The 18997-nt window shown below is 36.1% G+C and overlaps 1 protein-coding gene across 1 annotated transcript in view; it reads right to left on the reverse strand.

The window, feature by feature from the left end:
* The window catches only part of LOC139979912 (transmembrane protein 131-like), a 63893-nt gene extending 45105 nt beyond the window's left edge, over window positions 1-18788 (reverse strand). Inside the window, exons 1-3 of the mRNA XM_071991132.1 lie at window positions 18582-18788; window positions 14744-14793; window positions 7164-7207 (exon numbers count right to left, since the gene is read on the reverse strand). Of these exons, the coding sequence (XP_071847233.1) occupies window positions 7164-7207; window positions 14744-14793; window positions 18582-18699 (212 nt within the window). The 5' untranslated portion in view covers window positions 18700-18788. The remainder of the gene's footprint in view (window positions 1-7163; window positions 7208-14743; window positions 14794-18581) is intronic.
* Window positions 18789-18997: the final 209 nt, after the last annotated feature.

Below are 18997 nucleotides of genomic sequence, written 5' to 3' on the forward strand. Positions count from 1 at the left end.
CAGTATAGGCACAGACTGTATGTACTGTAAGTGCTGGACTCTAAATGTAACTCACAAGCATCGATTTAGATATAAATACATTTTTCTGTCAAAATAAACAATTTTTTGGTCATACTTCATATGGAGGTGTACAAGGAAACACTAAAGCAGTGTGTCAGCAAATATCACAAAAGTATACAGGTTCTCACAATGCTACACTAGCAATGTGCTGTGTTTAACTTTGGCAAGCACCATACAGTATTATTGTACTGTTGGTCACCCTGCTTGTGTGTATACACTGCATATAACATGACAGGTACATAGTATGGTATTGTACTGTAGGTCACCCTGCACGTGTATACACTGCACATAGCATGACCGAGGTACATCATATGGTATTATTGTACTGTAGGTCACCCTGCTTGTGTGTATACACTGCACATAGCATGACTGAGGTAGAAAGTATGGTGCTATTACTGGGCTGTTACCAATGGCAGAGCATCCATACAGTCGGGGGGGGGGGGGCGAATGCCCCCCTGACGGACTCAAATGGACTGCTGGCGCCCTTTTCAGCTTTTTACCACTTTTTACTTATTCGCGATTATTTACTTTTTTATGGCGCTCTCATCTACCTATTGACATTTGTCACATTTTGTTGGCGATGACACCCATATTCTTCTTTTATCTGCAAATTAGCAAGGCCAGGAAAGGGTCATTTCCACTGATCTAGGAAGTATCTTTACTCAAAAAATTTCTGTACGCTCCGCGCCAACCTGTGGTGGTGCTCCCCTAAGACGGTGTCGAAAGCGCCCCTATAGACCATTCTCGTCCCCCTTGACCAATACCCCTAGCTCCGCCACTGGCTGTTACATTATTATTCAAATACACATGTACATGCAACTTGGGATAAACTGTAACAGTTAGACAAGACAGTCCCTAGTCACTGCACACTGACAACCTCTTACCGTGCTACAGTAATAAGTGCAGCATATATTCAAATACTGTAATGATCATTAAGTGTATTAATTGAGTTAACAAACAATCTGCATCATAAAACTAGTCTGCGTGTAAGTTGTTAACTCAACAAGTGTGCTTTTAAAATCTACAGCAAATTGATCCTTGTACTATGAACTCTCCGTTCTGTCTCAAAATAATAACTGTAAATATTTGATAGATGCAATAAATCAACAACATGAGGTGATGTTGTCCATATAAATAAAGTGGATAATGAAGTATGATAACAACATATTCCCATTTGAAGTGAACTAGGTGTTTATCAGAGCACAAATGAAATGTACTTTCTAATAACAACCTTAAAGCACAACCATTTAGCCCACTACTAAGAAACACATTCCTGTAATTATCATGTTTTCAACAATTAGATACAGTAGTAACAGTGTCTGATTGTTTAATTCGTAAACCCTTGAAGTTGATGTCAAGAGTAATTCCATCCTTCCTGTTGTCATTTTTGATGGACTACTTTGTATACTACAGCATTGTTATGGACACTGGATTCTGCAATTAGGTTTTGAGGATTTGTGCATGTGTAGTTGAAACTCTGAAGTTCGAAGAGCCCTAGATGTATGCAGTTCTTAGTGAACTGTGTGGAATTTAGTGAGAGATACAGTATGCACAATGTAGATACAGGGATTTTTGAAGAGTTGGTTGTTGGAACCGCGCTGCAAGGACAAAGCATCGAGCTACTACAGAGTTGGCGAATAGAGAAGTACAACTTGGGCAGATGAAATAAGGGCTGGGGGTTAAAATTTGTTGAAAGAGCAGGGCAGGCGAAAAGAGGGGCGGCCAGGCCGCCCCTGTATAACAGCGAAGCTAAGGCACTGGGCAATCTGCCCTATATACTGTGTAGAACATTAAAAAAGTATGGGCAGTGATACGATCCTATCTTTACAACTACTGTACACTAGTAAAAATAGATCTACAAATGCAAGTGGTGTTCGCTCGGGACCAAAGCTTTTTGTACGGGATGCAAGCTTTTTGGGAGCTCGCGTTCCTAGGCAGCAAACTTTTTTCTCTAGTAACATTTATACTGCTGTAGATTTTGATTTCAGGTTACACTGCATATAAGACTGTTGACAATTTGCAGCCTGGGCTATGAACAACCAGAACTGACAAAAGTTGAGTCAAATTTACACAGTGCACCAAAAAACATGAATGAAATCAGAGCAGATTATGAAAATCCCTGACTGAAAAAGTACAGCAACCAGTAAAGACTTCAACGATACACTTGCGACCATGAATGAGAGAGCCACTGGAAAGGTCAAATTGTAATTGAACACCTTATGATACCAGTACCTTACAACACTACCTAGGCATCTTAACAATGTTAGCAGAGATGCACAAAGATGCTGTCCCTACTAGTAGTAGTTGAACTGCAGAGAGCTATAGACTCAGCTAGGTCCTTACATATCATGTAATCCACCGGGCTGTATCATCCAGGGATTGAGTGTCAAATGGTTGGATCTTTTGACTCTGAAAGTAGCCAAGGATACCCTGACTACTTCATGAGGCATTTAAACATAGTGTTGTATGTATAGCATATCTATGTAACAAACTTATTCCAGAGAACATTGCATCTGAGTTTGAAAGTTTACAAACTAGCAAATATTTCATGCCATGCTTTGTTTATACTTAAAGAGCAATAAAGAGCAGTTTCAATGAGATTCTTAATGAGGAAAATTTCAAGATTTCACTTCCAGGTTGTAAGTCTGCAAAAAAAAAGGATACTTATAGGGCTGTGCACGCTTAGTAACTACTTCAGTATCCAATAGATGGAAAAACTGAAATCCTAGGTCACAGTTCAGTACCAAATAACGTTAAGAATAATCCAGACGAAAAAATCCCACGATGCTGGCACTTTGGATGGTAGAGAGAGAAGGAAGGGCATTGACCGGAGGGGCCAGTCATAGAGGGCGCACAGCGTTACAAGGTTACCAGTTCATTCTAGTCAAAGGAGAAAGAGGGTGTTAAGGTTGTGGGGAGACAGGTAAACAGGGAGCGAAGTAAATATATACTATACACTGTCCTGTACAAGTACTCTCAATTGTAGAACATCAAAAGCTGAGACATGTCGGACTGTATCTTATAAGTTTTAAGGACCAAAGTCAATGTCTGAATGTACCTATAACCTACCTATACAGTGGTCTATGTTTGTAAGTTATAATTTACTAACTATATATACCAGGTGCAATAGCAGCAAGGACCCTAGCAAGGAATAACTGTGCATTCAACTTTGCTGTAACAGTTTGAGGGTTCTGAATTTTTGCCTCATTGTGATACATGTACTATGGTTGCTGTGTACAAAACTGCTTTATAATTGCAATTGTATCTAGCGATTTGCCCATTTGACATGGCATTTTGTGATGCTATATAACTGATAAAATAACTCCATGCCTTGTTCACATTTCACACAGCTAAAGTTGTTTATTTGGAATTCAAGTGACATTTTCGATTGGCTGAAAACAAAGTTTGAATCTAGTACAGTTTAACGGTAAAACTTGTCTGTAGTCACAGGGGAAACAATGAACTTGAATTACCTGGCTAGAACAATAAACTTTTGAACCAGACTTAATATTTGGCTTTCAGTTTTCATTTCCTCTGTAGAGAGACAAAGAGTCCAAGCCAGAAATAACAACGAACCATATTACTATTTTAATATTTCTTATCACCACTTTAAGGATGATCTGCAAACAAAGAGGTATATTTCTTGCTCAAATAAATTTAGAAATTAGCCTACTGAAGTCTGTCAAAGTGACCCACCATATTACGAACAGCAGGTTACATTCATTTTGTTCTGTATAAATGTTTCATGTACATGTACGTATACTGCATCTTGTGTCTTCACCTTGCCTACAGTCGCTTCATGAAGATGGGGATTGGCACTTGAGTAGATAACTTTTGACAAACCAGTGCTGTGTTTGTAAAATCCACTCAGTTTTGTCTTTTCTTTCTCCTTTCTTGTAGAAAATGCCGTCACCAAAACAATCATATGAAAGTTTGACCACCTCTTAACATACATTGGTCGCTGACACAAACAAAACTTTGTTCTTCAAATCTTAAACAAATGAACATCATCCTACCATTGTTAGCACTGTATCGTCCAAAATTTAGGAGTCCACCAAGCCTATCGCCCAGCTATTGAATTTCAACCCAATTGTACAATTATGTCAAGTTTATCACCTCCCTACCCCTCCCCTTCCCCCCCATCCAAGCTTACTACTATGTTCCTTGCACAGTAACTTATACTCTATATTAATATAGAGGTAATGCAGAACTTCCTAGTACCAGTCTAGGATGACAGAGTTGAATTTGTGATCTACTTACAGTATAAAAGTTCTCTGAAGATCTGAGAAACTGTACCATTAGCTGGTAACCAACCAACACTAAAGCCTAGCTCGATTGGATGAACATCACACAGCGACCAACTCTACAACAAAACATTCTGAGAGGATGCTGTGTCCTTCATCTTGTAGAACGGTACCAGAGACCAGAGGAGTATTATTTTTTAGGGCACATACAACCACTCCCCTTAATAGATACTTTTTTGTTTTTCTCTGATATGACTAGTGGGTTTATATTGTACTCTGTAAGCAAAGATCTTAAAGTAAATGGTGCTTCATGTGGTCCTTTCTCCAGAATTCCCCACTGGCCTAACCACAATCAAATGTTAAAAGAACCCTTATCTCTAAACTGATAGCTATTCTAGTCTAAGTACCCTCATCTCTACACTGATTGCCAAATGTTCTAATCATACAGGGATACATTTACTGTATATGTAAATTATGTTAAGCAGACTTTACGTATATACTGAACATACAGCTGATAGTAAATTTAAGCCTGGAGGCATTACACATACATGTACATATTGTTACTATAATTCAGACATGTATTAATTGACACTGTATATTTTTTTTCCATAATTGATGTATTCCTATGCCAGGAGATTTCCCAATGTAAACATGAAGTAACCAGATATCTGCTTGCAAACTGATACACTGTTGCCTACATCATGTCATTACAACCAAACATCTTCCTGTGGAAGAGACACCATATAACTATATATGGGCTAGTTTATTACATGGTCTTTCATTTAAAGACTTGTTAAGTGCCAGGTGCTATAAAAAGTAATATGTTTTGTTAAAACATGTAGCAATGATATGTTCACATCAGCTACTTTGGGATTATTGTGCAATGCATTTTGCATTCCAGACAAGAGAGCACACTGAATGAAGATGGCCATTTATCCAACTAGAGAATGAAAAACTGGAGCAGAGGTACAATTTACATTCTACAGACTAGATAGAAAATGTCTTTTTATTATTCACTTTTCATTGAATCAATTTCAAGGATGCTACCATGGATATGTGGGTTAATCAAGTTTGACTTGCCCAAGAAAAAAGAAAAGACTACGCAAACTTCACACTTTCTGTGTTTACACGGGTTTGGGACTACTGAAGATATAAACAAAGGACTGAGGATGTGTTATAAAAGTGATTTTATTATTGCAGTGCAAGTAACTCAGTCTCTCCTCTCAAAATTAATCAGAAGTTTGTAATATTAAGGAGTATCCTTTCCTTTAACATACGTACAGTGAGCCTCCAATTTACAATCCAACTTCTAGTCAATCAAGAAGAGTGAACCAAAAACAATGGCTTACTGCTTAATGTACACAATTTATGTATGTATACACAATTTATGTTTGTATACACAATTTATGTATACAAAATTTATGTATGTATACACAATTTATGTATGTATACACAATTTATGTATGTATACACAATTTATGTATGTATACACAATTTATGTATGTATACACAATTTATGTATGTATACACAATTTATGTATGTATACACAATTTATGTATGTATACACAATTTGAGTAAGACACAAATCACAGGCACCTGATTCCTAGCTACTTTACAACAAGGCTAGACCTTCGAACCCTTGACAGAGCGAACAGACCAATCAGTCAAACTAAATGGCAGAAAGCTTCCCATAAATGTGGGGTGAACTTTGCTGCCCCTGACAGAATCAACAGGTCTATAGGTCATCATTGGTACATAGATTATCACATCACCATTAAAGAATTAATATTCCAGCCATGCATTTTGTCTGGTTGAAAGTAAAAGTACTTTAGAAGATGTGATTCCTTTCATTGCCAAGGTTGACAACCCAACTTGGGTAAGACACAGCAAAAGACTGTACGCAGCTTGTAATGCTCTCACTGTATGTATCCCAACATAGATACTATGCACATACATATAGTACAGCATAAACTGCACCGTACTCTTACTCACATGTACACTGTACATGTATCTATATGTAAACTGTGGATATTTGATAACTGTTGATCAACTGTGAAGAGAAAACAAAACATGACAACAACACAGGATACTGTGTGCAAACACATATTTCAGTTCTGATGGTACAATTTTGTCTAGACATGTCTAACTTGCATGTGAATTCTGGAGTTTTCTGGAAGAATCCTTTTAGAGCAAAATTTACCAAATTGATGGTAGCACTGCTGTCTCACTATTGATATATATATATAGTTGCTCATCATCATGGACTGACAGTGTTCTAACATACAGTATGTGTGCAGAAAACAAAGTGTTCAATTCATCCATTAGATCCATACCAAAACTAGCATGGAATCAGCGACCAAAAATATTGATTGTTCGCGGGGAATACAAACTCTATTTATGTTCATAAATTTAAAAGAAAAATTTCCAAAGGCTACAATGAGAGGGATGTTTTCTACACCTTTATCATTTATTATAGTGATTTGGTTCAAATGTAATAAGCAATTCACCAAACCTATTATTATTATAGTGATTTGCTTGAAATGTTATAAGCAATTCATCACACCTATCTACAGGCCTAGTATAAGGGAACCAACATTTCCGGGCAGTTTCAGCTACAGTACCAAGCAGTCTGTAACGGACTCTTAAATTTTGGCGGTAATGTAAGCGCTGCCAATGTTTGACTTGGCAATGGATATGTGTGATTCAAAAGTAACGGAAACATTAAGAGTTTTATCGATTTGCTCGTTGACAGCAAGTATGTATACAACTGATACGTATGCCAATTAACTCCACCCATCTCAGTATAGCCTAAACTTCCTCTAGAGTAATAAACTCAAATAACAGTACAGTATACTTACTCTTTTTCAGTTTCTATATGAAAACCCTGGCTTGCAAATTCATTCTGTGGGGAAAAGAAAAGACAAACAAACATAAAATAAAATAAATCATACAAGTAATAATTAAGTAGAAATGTTTGTATCTACAGTGTTTTGTTTTGGCCTGGGAATCCTTCAGCTTACTTTCAAGTTTCCTTTGTTTTAGGATGAGACTGAAGATATTCAACATATTTGTTTTGGGGGATTATACTGAATTTAGTTCCTTCTTAGAGGCAAATCCTCTTGAGAATCCATGTAATCTTAATATAAGGGATATTATTTTGGCTCTTTCCAACTCTTGAGGGTTTCAAAGTATAATTTTGTGATTCTCCATGCAAAATATCATGTTTATAACTGTAAATGGAAGGATAGTAAGCCAAGTTACAATGCGTTTGTGAATATCTTATAATCTTTTCGGGAAAGAGAGAACTTTAAATTGCTTCGATGAACAATATTATACAATTTAAGTGGAACCATAGATGGGATATTATTATACACATGGGATATCATATTATATAGATGGGATAGTATAAATATAGATGGGATCAAATTAAAAATTATTAAATCTTTCTTTAGCTACAGTACACACCTACTGTCTGTGTTATTTTCTTTCTTTTTTCCTCCATTACCAGCACACTAAATGGTGTATATATGTCATATTTGTTTTCTTTTCAACAAAATAAGTGTCATTTGACACCAGTTAACAAAAATTGGCAAATGAGATCTGTGCAACATACCATAACCATTGTGGAGCATTCCTTTTGCAAAAACTAGTAGCATACTTTAGCTCCTTCATATTATCTGAGAGTACTTTATTTATTTAGTAAATTTAAGCTCAAGGTTCGAACTGGTGACCGCACGATTTAGAAATCCTGTACTGCTGCACAAGTTGTAAACCTGGATTATAAAGCCCTTTAGTGAATTATTAAGCCCAGAATTAAAAAGCCATTTAAAGCCCTTTAGTGGGCCCTTTAGGGCCCTTCAGCCCTATATCATTGCCAGATGACTTCATTAATTTGCTTATGAAAATTTCGTAGTCAGTAAGTTCTCCCAATGTACATTTAACTTTGTCTCTTCTTCGTTTCTTAATTAGTAAAGACTGAATCAGAAATGTAGAACAGACTTTACCAATGATCCTCTTGGGTATCTTCCAGGTACTTAACTTTTCTTTCCCTTCATAGTCACATAGAGTGACACTTAATACAGAATATCAGCCAGAACATGCTGAGTATACATAACTTGTCATTACTTTTGAAATACATGATAAATTTTCTTTTTCTTTGCATTATTTATATTCAAATATGTATCAGACGTAGGCATGATATATCAGAGAGCTGAAAAATGATGTATAGTATCACCAAGTTAGAAATATCAAAGTCATTTATTATTTACCTTTTGAAATGATATCTTTAATTAATTACTTAAGTACTATTTGAAGTAAATTAACAATAGATAAAAGCCACATTATACAGATCTGGGCAGCCTAATGTCTGCCTACAGGAAACAGGATTGCTTGCAAGGTTCCTGCTACATATGGGTACAGTATATGCACTGTGTGGGTACAGTGTATCATGGGTATACTTGCAGTGTATGGGTACAGTACATGCAGACATACAATTTACAGTACAGCTTTTGAAATGATCGATGTTGGTAGCTCAACAATATGCATACTGTGGCAGCAAAATTATGCTACACACACTGCATAGTAGTTTGTGCATTACTGCACTGTAGTCCTCATGTAAGGAAAAATGACTGTATCAATGAAAGTTGCAAGGCAGCATCATTTATAGCTCAACCCATAGATCTATTAACTTAATGCAAGGTTCAGCAAACCAGTAGAGTTCAACATTGTTATCAATGCAACAAAGGCAACTTGTTAATACTCAGAAACTTGTTGATTTTTTTTTCTTCTGACTCATATTACACCATGTAGCTCTTCAAAACTTCTCCAGGGACCATATCAAGACCTGTGAACAGTTTGTTTGGCACTTGCCCTCTCATCACCACTCAACTGTGACACACATAAACAGCAAAGACCCCAAAAAGTTGGTTCTGTTCCAAGTACTGCACACTTGAGTAAATCACAATGAGACCTGTCCCTCTTTGAATGGGATCATTTTGTATGCCAGATCCAAACAGGGAGCCGCTACTAAGCAGGCTCCCTGATCCAAACAAGCAGTTGTACAGTAGCTATCTGTGTAACTGACGACATACTGTGTAATCCATATTGTAACTGGCAGAATAACATAAACAGAGAACTAAAATCCAGGGTTTGGACAGAATTATCACTGAATAACTGAGTTTATACTGTGTGACATAGATATATCTATAAACAGAATAATAACAATAGAACTAAAATGCAGGCCGGGTTTGGACAGAATTAACTCTGTGGAACTGAGTTTATACTTTGTAATATACATCAAACAGAATAACAACAATTCTAACTTAAATTCAGGGTTTGGACAGAATTATCTCTGTGTACCTGCGTTTATACTTTGTAACATATAAAACAGAATAACAACAATAGAACTAAAATCCAGGGTTTGGACAGAATTATCTCTGTGTATATAACTGCGTTTATACTTTGTAACATATAAAACAGAATAACTACAATAGAACTAAAATCCAGGGTTTGGACAGAATTATCTCTGTGTAACCAATTTTTAACGTTGTAACATATACATAAAACAGAATCACAACAATAGAACTAAAATTCTTCTCTTACAATTTGGTTGGACGAACAGTAGATTTGGTTGTCCAAATAAAGAAAAGCAAAACCATATTGTCCTGATACTATTAAATCTACAATGGGTTCTACATTTCATTTCAATTCCAAACGGCTTTATTGCATCCTTGTCCAATGTCCGGTTCTATCTTTACTGCATTTCACAGCTCATGCCAAGATCCCTCTGACCTGTGTTCATCTGAAGGTACAGTGCTATTAACTACACACACCTGTTGTTTTGTAAACTGTACAAGCAATGTGTTTTACTACTGTACTATAAAACTCCCCAGCTACCGAGCTTTTCCTTCAACAACAACACAACAATAATAACTGCTAAACCCTGCCCTTCATAGTATAAAATTCACACCAATATTTTCCTGGTACCTTGATATAATGTCAGCCTACTATACTAGTATAAATTGTACCCAGCACTTGGTGGTCATATTGCATATACATATATATATATATATATCAAATATATCCGTACACACACTGTAAATGGATCAGCCAATGACAGAAGGACAGCAATGTTTCCTTTGTGTAGTAGCATTACATCTATCTCTCTTTCGTTTCTGCTTCACGGCTACTGTGAGCCTAATAATTATTCAATCAATTTATATAGTGAGCACACTGCACATATATGATATAATATGACTGGAGATGTGAGCTCTTATTAGAGTATGGTTAAAATGGGAGAGAGGATGCAAAGAATTGGAAAAGGATTTACTAATCTAGGGACTTTAATAACATTGCACTTTTTGAGTCCAAGTGCAATTACATTGACCAAGTAGTGTTACGTTTACTATATAAACTGAGCAGCCGTCCATAATGACATACCCACACTGAATCGGATACCAATCAGTCTAAAGTGACTATAAAAATTCACAATGATATCACCGTTCACAATATACGTATTACGTAAGTTGTTTATTGACCATTGAAGGGCAATATTGCATTGAATGTAGGCTCATTTAGCCGCACTATTCCGGCTTTCCAGTTCAAAATTTAACCCTTCAAAATGTAAAATGAAACTTAACTTCACAAAATTTGCAATATAAACGAAGAAATCATGACTAAAAGCATCACAGTTAACTGAGAAACCCAGCACTTTAACGTTTTGACTATCAAGAATCATGTGTTTATCTGACGTGACAGAAAACCCAGTCCCTGGATACTGATTGGTAAAATTGAACAACATGTTAAAGTTTCTGTACCCTCGCCTAGTTGGAGGCATTTTCTAAACATACCAGGGATTATAAAGAAGGCCAAATGTACGTTTAACCTGCTTACCGAAAAGAATCCTTATAGACGAGAACAAAGGTTAGATGCGAATAGAAATTTCAATAGTAGCGACCGGTATTTCGTCACGCATTGACGAGTGCTAAGTATACATGTAGTCTGTGCAAATTCATTATGTGCAAGTTCATTATGTGCAATATCATTACGCAGTATAGTACAGTATATCGTATACTGTAGGGTCGCATGCATAATTGTTTGGGTTAACAAAATCGTCCATTTTTAAGACAATGCTAATTATTCGTGTACTAAGGTTCTCCGATTAAAAATTCTATCACAGTAATATCTCTTTCATCAATCGCAAGTAGCAGATTACGGTGGTAACGTATGACACTGCATTGAACACATACCACAGAGAATCTTAATTTGCCCTCTTAAAAGCAGTATATCCCAAATTTCATGACAATACAAAAGGGATGTATATATCGACACCTTGTATAAAACAGTCAAATTGGTCATAACAGCCATCCGTTAATTATTTTTGACTGGCTGGCTTGCTTGGGAAATTACAATATATGCCATAACTTGGCAAAGATATACCTGTCTATAGTTAGCCTATAAGACTCATATAGTTATTTGCATAATTTTTACCATTTATATTAAGCCTTGACTTTTGATTGAAACCTTTAAATTTACATCTCAAATAAAGAGCACTGCTTGATATACCCACTTTTCAATTAAATGGCAATTATCAGATTTTTTCCCAGCGTCGTCGACCACTTCTACTTGGTTACTTTTAGTTTCCATGGTGACAAAGAGAGCCTTCTCTCTATGTGCACAATTGATGTTTTCTCTTCTTATCTGTTGATGTTTCTCTTATTATTTGTTTGTTCATCTTATAGTTTGGGAGGCTTCTTTCTTTTATCTGCTAAATATTACCAACAATCACCCATCGGAGTCAATTGTCTGCAGAGAGTATAGAAGGCCGATCGAAGTTCAACTGCACACTCTGCGTGCTGTATAGCAAACGAGAGTATGTGCAGTGTACACATCCACGTAATGAAACAAGTTAATGATACACGGTTGGTTACTTTTGGATATATGGTTATATGAATATACACATTAACTATAGATAACCTCTTTATACCGTGTGGAAACCAATTTTAATGGTGTTAAAGTCCACACAAACATTGCACTGTCTGTTGACCGTAACTACATTACTAAAACGAAACCGTTTATCAATAATGTATTAACAACATAGAGAACAGAACAATAGATACTATATTTCCAGTGCCTAGTATTTCTGTTTTACTTTTCCTTCTTTCCTTTTTGATTCAATAATTAGTAATTGAGTTGTGCATTTTGTCTGAAACATTTGCTAGAGGTAAAGTAACTGTTGAGTACACATACATGTGTGAATAATATGTTGTATTAACATGATGGTTTGAGAACGTAACCCAAAGTGGGTCTCTGATGTTTTGTTCAAAGGATCGCAGGATGATTACAAATGTCAGAAAACTTATCCACAGTTTTCGGAGCTTGCCGGATTAGCTATGATATTTTTTTTAACATCAAGACATATCGTCCAAGCTACCTTTCAATGGATTCTGAAGGGTGGGGGTCTAATGGATTCTCAAGGAAAGGGGTCAAGTGGGTCTTAGATTCTGAAGGATAGGGTTCTAGTGGGTCATAGCGTGAAATGAAAATCTTTGCAAAAATCATGGCAGCGATAACAGCGATCTTGTCTCAAAGCTCCTTATATTGTTGTATATTTTGCAAATTGTGACCGATGGTATGTTGAAAATGCCTCAAGAAATCATTTGAGGTATTTGCCCACCTTAAGTGTATTGGTATTCCGACACAAAAAATATTTTCACAAAATAATGCCCTTTTCCAATTAATTAACAATAATTAATAAAATTAATCATTTCCCAGTCAGTTTTCAATTGTTCAATTACTCCATAGAAGATCAAAGAGAGTTCATGAAGATGATCATGATACCGATAAGTAGAACTTTATAATAGACTTCACAATTTTGGACCTGAATTGACTGCCTAAATTTGAATTAATAGGTTAAAAAATTGTATAAAATTGGTTGTTACATAACATGTACACTTAAAGAGCCTTTAAGCAAAAGACAATGTTTGACTTTAATACTTATCGTGGACAGTGGCATTTCAGGGAAGACACTTAGTCTATGGGACCTTGGTGGGGAAAAAACCCTCTCATTAAAGCATTGTATAAACTTGTCAACTTTTGTTCATTCACACAAGTGTGAAAAGCAAAGCCCTTTATAATTTCGAGAAGGAAGCAAAAAATATTCACAATTGAAACATTTTTGCCTATGAAAAGGATAGGCAAGAAGTTGGAATATGATTTGAAAGACCTCAAATTGAACCATACAATATGCTTTGTGGTTTAATAGAAACGCAATCTATCACGTATCGTACGATAAGAGGTTAGTATTCCCACAAGCTCTGTTTTGTTGAAATTAACCAAGAATTAGTCTTCAACGGCAGCAAGAACTGCAAGGTATACCATCATAGCATCAATTGTTTCAGGCAGCACACCATTTTAACAGATAAACTTAAATAACCAAATAAATGCAAGGACTTTTTGTCAAGAAATAGGAGGGAAAGAGACCATTAAAGTTTGACTGACATTACGAATAAAAACCAGAATTCTGGAACCATCTAACATAAATATAGAGTCAATCCCTTTTAATATAAGTCCATATCATTTCTATCACCTACAGTAACTGACAAAGTACAGTGGCTAACAGCCCTTAGAAATGTTACTTAGCAAAAACCTATCTGGGCAGCAAACTTAATCGTGTGAGTGCAGCAGACTTTGTTGATTATCACGAATTATGAGTACCAACTCGTACAATTGGTCTTCCTCTCGAGGACAAAAGCAAACTTTGGGAACCGATGAAACCTCACTCACATTCCTTCAACATATTAAGCCATTTGAAGTTACCTCCCATTTAGGTGAGATATGTACAATATAGAGTTGCTCTCAATTTTTTTACTGGAGAACAACAAGTATCAATACTGACTCTGGTATAAGTTTGCCGGGCAGTCATCATTTTGAAAATTTCATAATATTTTTTTGTAATGTGTGGTAATCTTCACATTGAATTCATTTTGGAGCATTGGCTAGCAAAATAACTTCACGAATCCAAGCTTTGGTCTTTATTAATCTTCAACGTAAACAAAATGTTTCAGAAAGAACTTGTTAATCTGAATGAAAAAAGAAAGACAGTCCATATGTGCAATTACTTACTGAAAAACGACAATTTGTCGGTGCTTGCGTACGTAAGAGGCAAATGACAGCATATAAGTTGATACCAGAAGGAAGAAAGAAAAAACACCTTCAAGTAGCCACTATGTGTGTATGTAAAGTGTACTAGTTAGTGTTAGAGCAAGCTACTGTACTTCCCTCACTAGCAAATGATGTCATCTTGATACATTACAATGCTAAGTACTACTATACGCTGGTAACTGCAGAAAAGGTTGTTATGTTGGCAATTGAAAACAAAACTTAAAGAAAATTAATTAAATCATAAGTTCAAAGTTCTTAATTGGCTTCAATCTCTCACCTTTATGGCTACTTCTTCCATCAGTTGCATCAGTTCATTTTGCACAATGTCTGAGGAAATAACAGAAACAAGAGATGGCATCAAATTTGTTGCACTTTCTTCAAAAATGTTCAACCGGCCAACAATGTAACATACATTTGTATACACTATACAAGACTCCAGGGAACCTTGAAAAACTTGCAGCACTTGTTTTGGGCATTGCTCCATCCCACTGTATAGATACAGAATTCACAGTAAACACACAATGCACACATTTTCAATTAAGCGCACTGCATTGAACTTCAGTCCATACAGTACATTTCTGAGCTTAATTGCAGATTACGCTGTGACTCTTGAATCTCACAGATTATGACTGGAAGTCCCTAACAATGTACTGGAGTTGTCAAAATACCCAATGTGTGTGTGAGTACAGACAATTGCATACATAGTCTTTGCTCAGAAATCCAGGCATTGCTTTTCTCAGAATGTTTTTGGTAAATGTTTATGTTATGCTATGCTTTTTATGTAATGTCACGTCAAGACATGTGTTTCAAGCATTATGTGGCTATGCAAAGGGACCTCTCGATCCCAACCATTTCAGTGTTACGAGTTATCCTACAATTGATGGTCCAATTCCTTTCAATGGCTGTCAAAACATCCTGTGAACAACTGTGAATAAATCAATTATATGTATGCATGTCTTGGTGACGGAGGACGACAGTGATGATAGAACTAGACATAGTCTAAATTTGTATATATATGTTTGTCCATGTAGCAACAAACAAAACAAGTCAAGCATTTAATCATTGAAATTGATTTGTATCCTGTTCCAAACCTTCCCAAAAGCAGAAGGTTTTGTTCCTCAGATTATAACATATACTGCAGAGAAGATGTTAATGTTTACATTTTGTGTAGCAGTTTTGGGGGCTCTGCATTTCTCTCTTACTTGAACATTTTGCATAGCATTTTTGGGCTATGCAACACAGGATAAATTATTCCCTGTACTGCATCTGATACTGTATCACAGAATGCAATGCTTGTGCTCTCTCTCAACTGACAGCATTTCATATCCAAAGGAATGGCAAATACCTATCACTCAATTGGTACACCTGGTAATAATTGCACAGAAAACTGCCAAACAAATACATCCACATCCCTATATAATTACAAAGATGTAGTTCTAGCATATATACAAACTTGCAATATGTAACAATAAATACAACTCAGAAATCCCAAAACTGTTGTGGGCCATTCTCGGTCACGTGTGTGACGGAAAAATGGGGAGATTTGCACTTTACCACTAAGTTACTACTTTAAGGTAAAGAAAGTTAGGTTGATTGTAGTACTTAAGTATGCACTAGGGGACTCTTTCACAAAACCATATAGCTTAGCCAAATTCAGAACATTCATGTGCTGGCAGAGGTCATATAAAGGTCGGTCACGTGTGTGACGTGAAATGAAACTGGCTTTTTTGCACAAAAAAACATTGGCAAATTCCTCAGTTTCTAACAGGGCTGGATAACCCTAATTTATCATGTTTCTACCTTAATGTGTTTCCATTCTAACAAGACATTTCACCTAAATATTTCACTTCTTAAAATTAGCATAATACTACATAAGCTAAAAAAATCCGGTCACGTGTGTGACATTGTTGGGTCACGTGTGTGACATTCTGAATTTTCAGTCCATAATATGCAATTTTTGCAGTGCAAATGTGACTCTAGTAATGACCAAAGAACAGCACTGATGTTGATATTCCATAGGAATTACTTTAAAACAGTTTTACTGCCATTACTTGGAGGGTCACGTGTGTGACATTTTTTGGTCACGTGTGTGACATTCTGCATTTCAATGGATAATTGTCACACACGTGACCATCGGTCACGTGTGTGACGACTAATAAGAGGCTATTAATTAATCGTAGGAATAATTATTTGACTGGATATTTTGCAGAACTAACAGTCTGTACCAAGAACGGTTGCATATCAAGTGTGGACATCATAAGGCACGTCAGTTACTTTTTACGAAAACTTTTGTGTTATTTTGGTCACGTGTGTGACATCAAAATTATGCTAATTAGCACCCATTATTAACGAAGAATTTAAGATCAGGAATCTCTGCTTTAGGAATGAAATAAATGAACCCATGTATAACTGCCTCCATGTGACAGTTGATAACTGAAATATTATTTCTAGATACTCATGTAGAAAAAACAAATATACAGTTATAAACTAAAAATTTTGGCTACAACTTACAATAATGCAAATTTATGCAAATTAGTATGTTATGGTTGTAATTTTAATGAAAAAAATATGAAACAGAAAACTTGAGGAATCCCTCTAAAACAAAAAGTATAGCATTTGGTCCTGCTGAACACTTTAATGTTTTCATGCCAGTTTCATTTTCCAGAGAATGGCCCTTATGCAACATGGAAGTATGAACTAAGGGTATAACCTTCTTGCAGGAAACCCTGTTTGAGCTATTGGTATTACAATTATAACTGGTCAGTTTCAATCAAAACAATTTGGACTTCTCTCCTAGGCAATACAGAGAATAGGATAGGCCCTAGGTCTAACTACTATGAATACTAACCATCCTACAGTATAGGCTAAGCCTATTATGTAGACTACTATTTAAGGTAAGAAGACGAAATAGCTTTTAGAAGAAAGTAGGACATCAGAAAATTTGGTCCAATATAGTTTACCATAGATTTAGATTAAATGTCTTACTACTCGGCTGTGAGCCTATGCATCAATGCGTGTAAGCTGGACTAACTGTGGGAATTGGGTTAGTCTGCACTAGTGGTGTGGAGCCTAAAACAATTCACATAGGTTCCAATGATACAAGTCAACCAACAACTGGAAAGACCTTGTGATTGAACTAACATATAACACTTAAACTCAACTAATGATGATCAATATCTCGGAAAAGAAGGGAATTTAACTGACATTCAGTTTGTAAAATGTTGGGTACATTTTGGTAGAGCTGTTTTTGCAATGCCTACTGCTGATTTCTACTGCAGCAGCACCATATAAATCTTGTGAAACCATTTTCTTATCTACCCTTTTGGCCAACTGTGCCAGAAACACAAGCAAAAAAAGTATACATAGCCATAGCAAATAATTGTGATTAATTTGTCACAAATTATCATGAAAAATCTTCACTTCATTGGAATGAAATTGTTTTTGGCAGGGGAGAGGCCTAATATTAATAGCCTACTTGACCATAAACAGTATGGAACTGAGGCCTATGCCTAGACTGTGACCATTGGCAATGGAATTAAATGAAACACAAGGCACCTTGAAACTACACAAATATAGATTGGGGGGCAAAGAATCATTTCCAAATCCCATACGAATTTTTATTCGTAAAATTGGTTCCGATTATAAGTTAGGCCAATAGGTTTATAATTGGTACTCATTAGTGAATTAGTTTGATAAATGATGTACACTGTTGTTACAGCAGTCAGTGTATGTCCATAGCCTAACCTAGCAGTGACAGTGCCAATTTAGTCATTTTCAATGTAGACTATGATGAACACTGCCGAGTCGTTTATTATCGGTAACTATGTTGGAGTAAACATCCTTCGGATTTTATTAAATATTTCCTAGTAGCTTTGCCAGAAACTTAAGATTCAATAATGTATCAGTCTAGACTATTACTACACCGTATAAGGGGAAATGAGTGATATTATTGGAAACATGGTTAGCGTTAGTCCTAGTACTACAGACGGTAAGCCTATATTGTATGTATAGGTTAGCCTATATTAGTGTGGTGATTCAGAGTTAAGTTCCACCAGAAACTACTTTGGTTTTCTTCCCCAAAATAAATACAAATTGTCCATATTTTGTAGTAATACCTGGCGTCTGGGCCTCTGCTTTATCTAACTGTGTGGGTATTATTTGCAGTATACTCAAGGCCAGGGTGAGCCACATCTGAGCGAGGCCTGTCGGGTCCGATCGTGAGCAGCCCGCCATCGTTTCTTAACTTTGTACATGTAGTATGTGTACGTACGTAGTAGTAGTATTATGTGGTCGTTTGTACCTGTGTACGTTTGTGTACCAAGTTCAGTAAGTTTCGGTACGGTATGTACACAATCAAACTGAACGCATGCTTCTCAATAACGTAACTGAAGTTGTCATCACTGAAGAAATTTGCATAACACTGTATCACCCTAGTTTCATCGATTTATCATTATTGTGTGTGACAGAACATAATAATATTTAAGTATCTTTACGGTTCAACTTTGTAATTCAACATCAGCCTCGTCAGTAG

The sequence above is a fragment of the Apostichopus japonicus genome, chromosome 14, assembly GCF_037975245.1.
Source record: "Apostichopus japonicus isolate 1M-3 chromosome 14, ASM3797524v1, whole genome shotgun sequence".
Lineage (NCBI taxonomy): Eukaryota > Metazoa > Echinodermata > Holothuroidea > Aspidochirotida > Stichopodidae > Apostichopus > Apostichopus japonicus.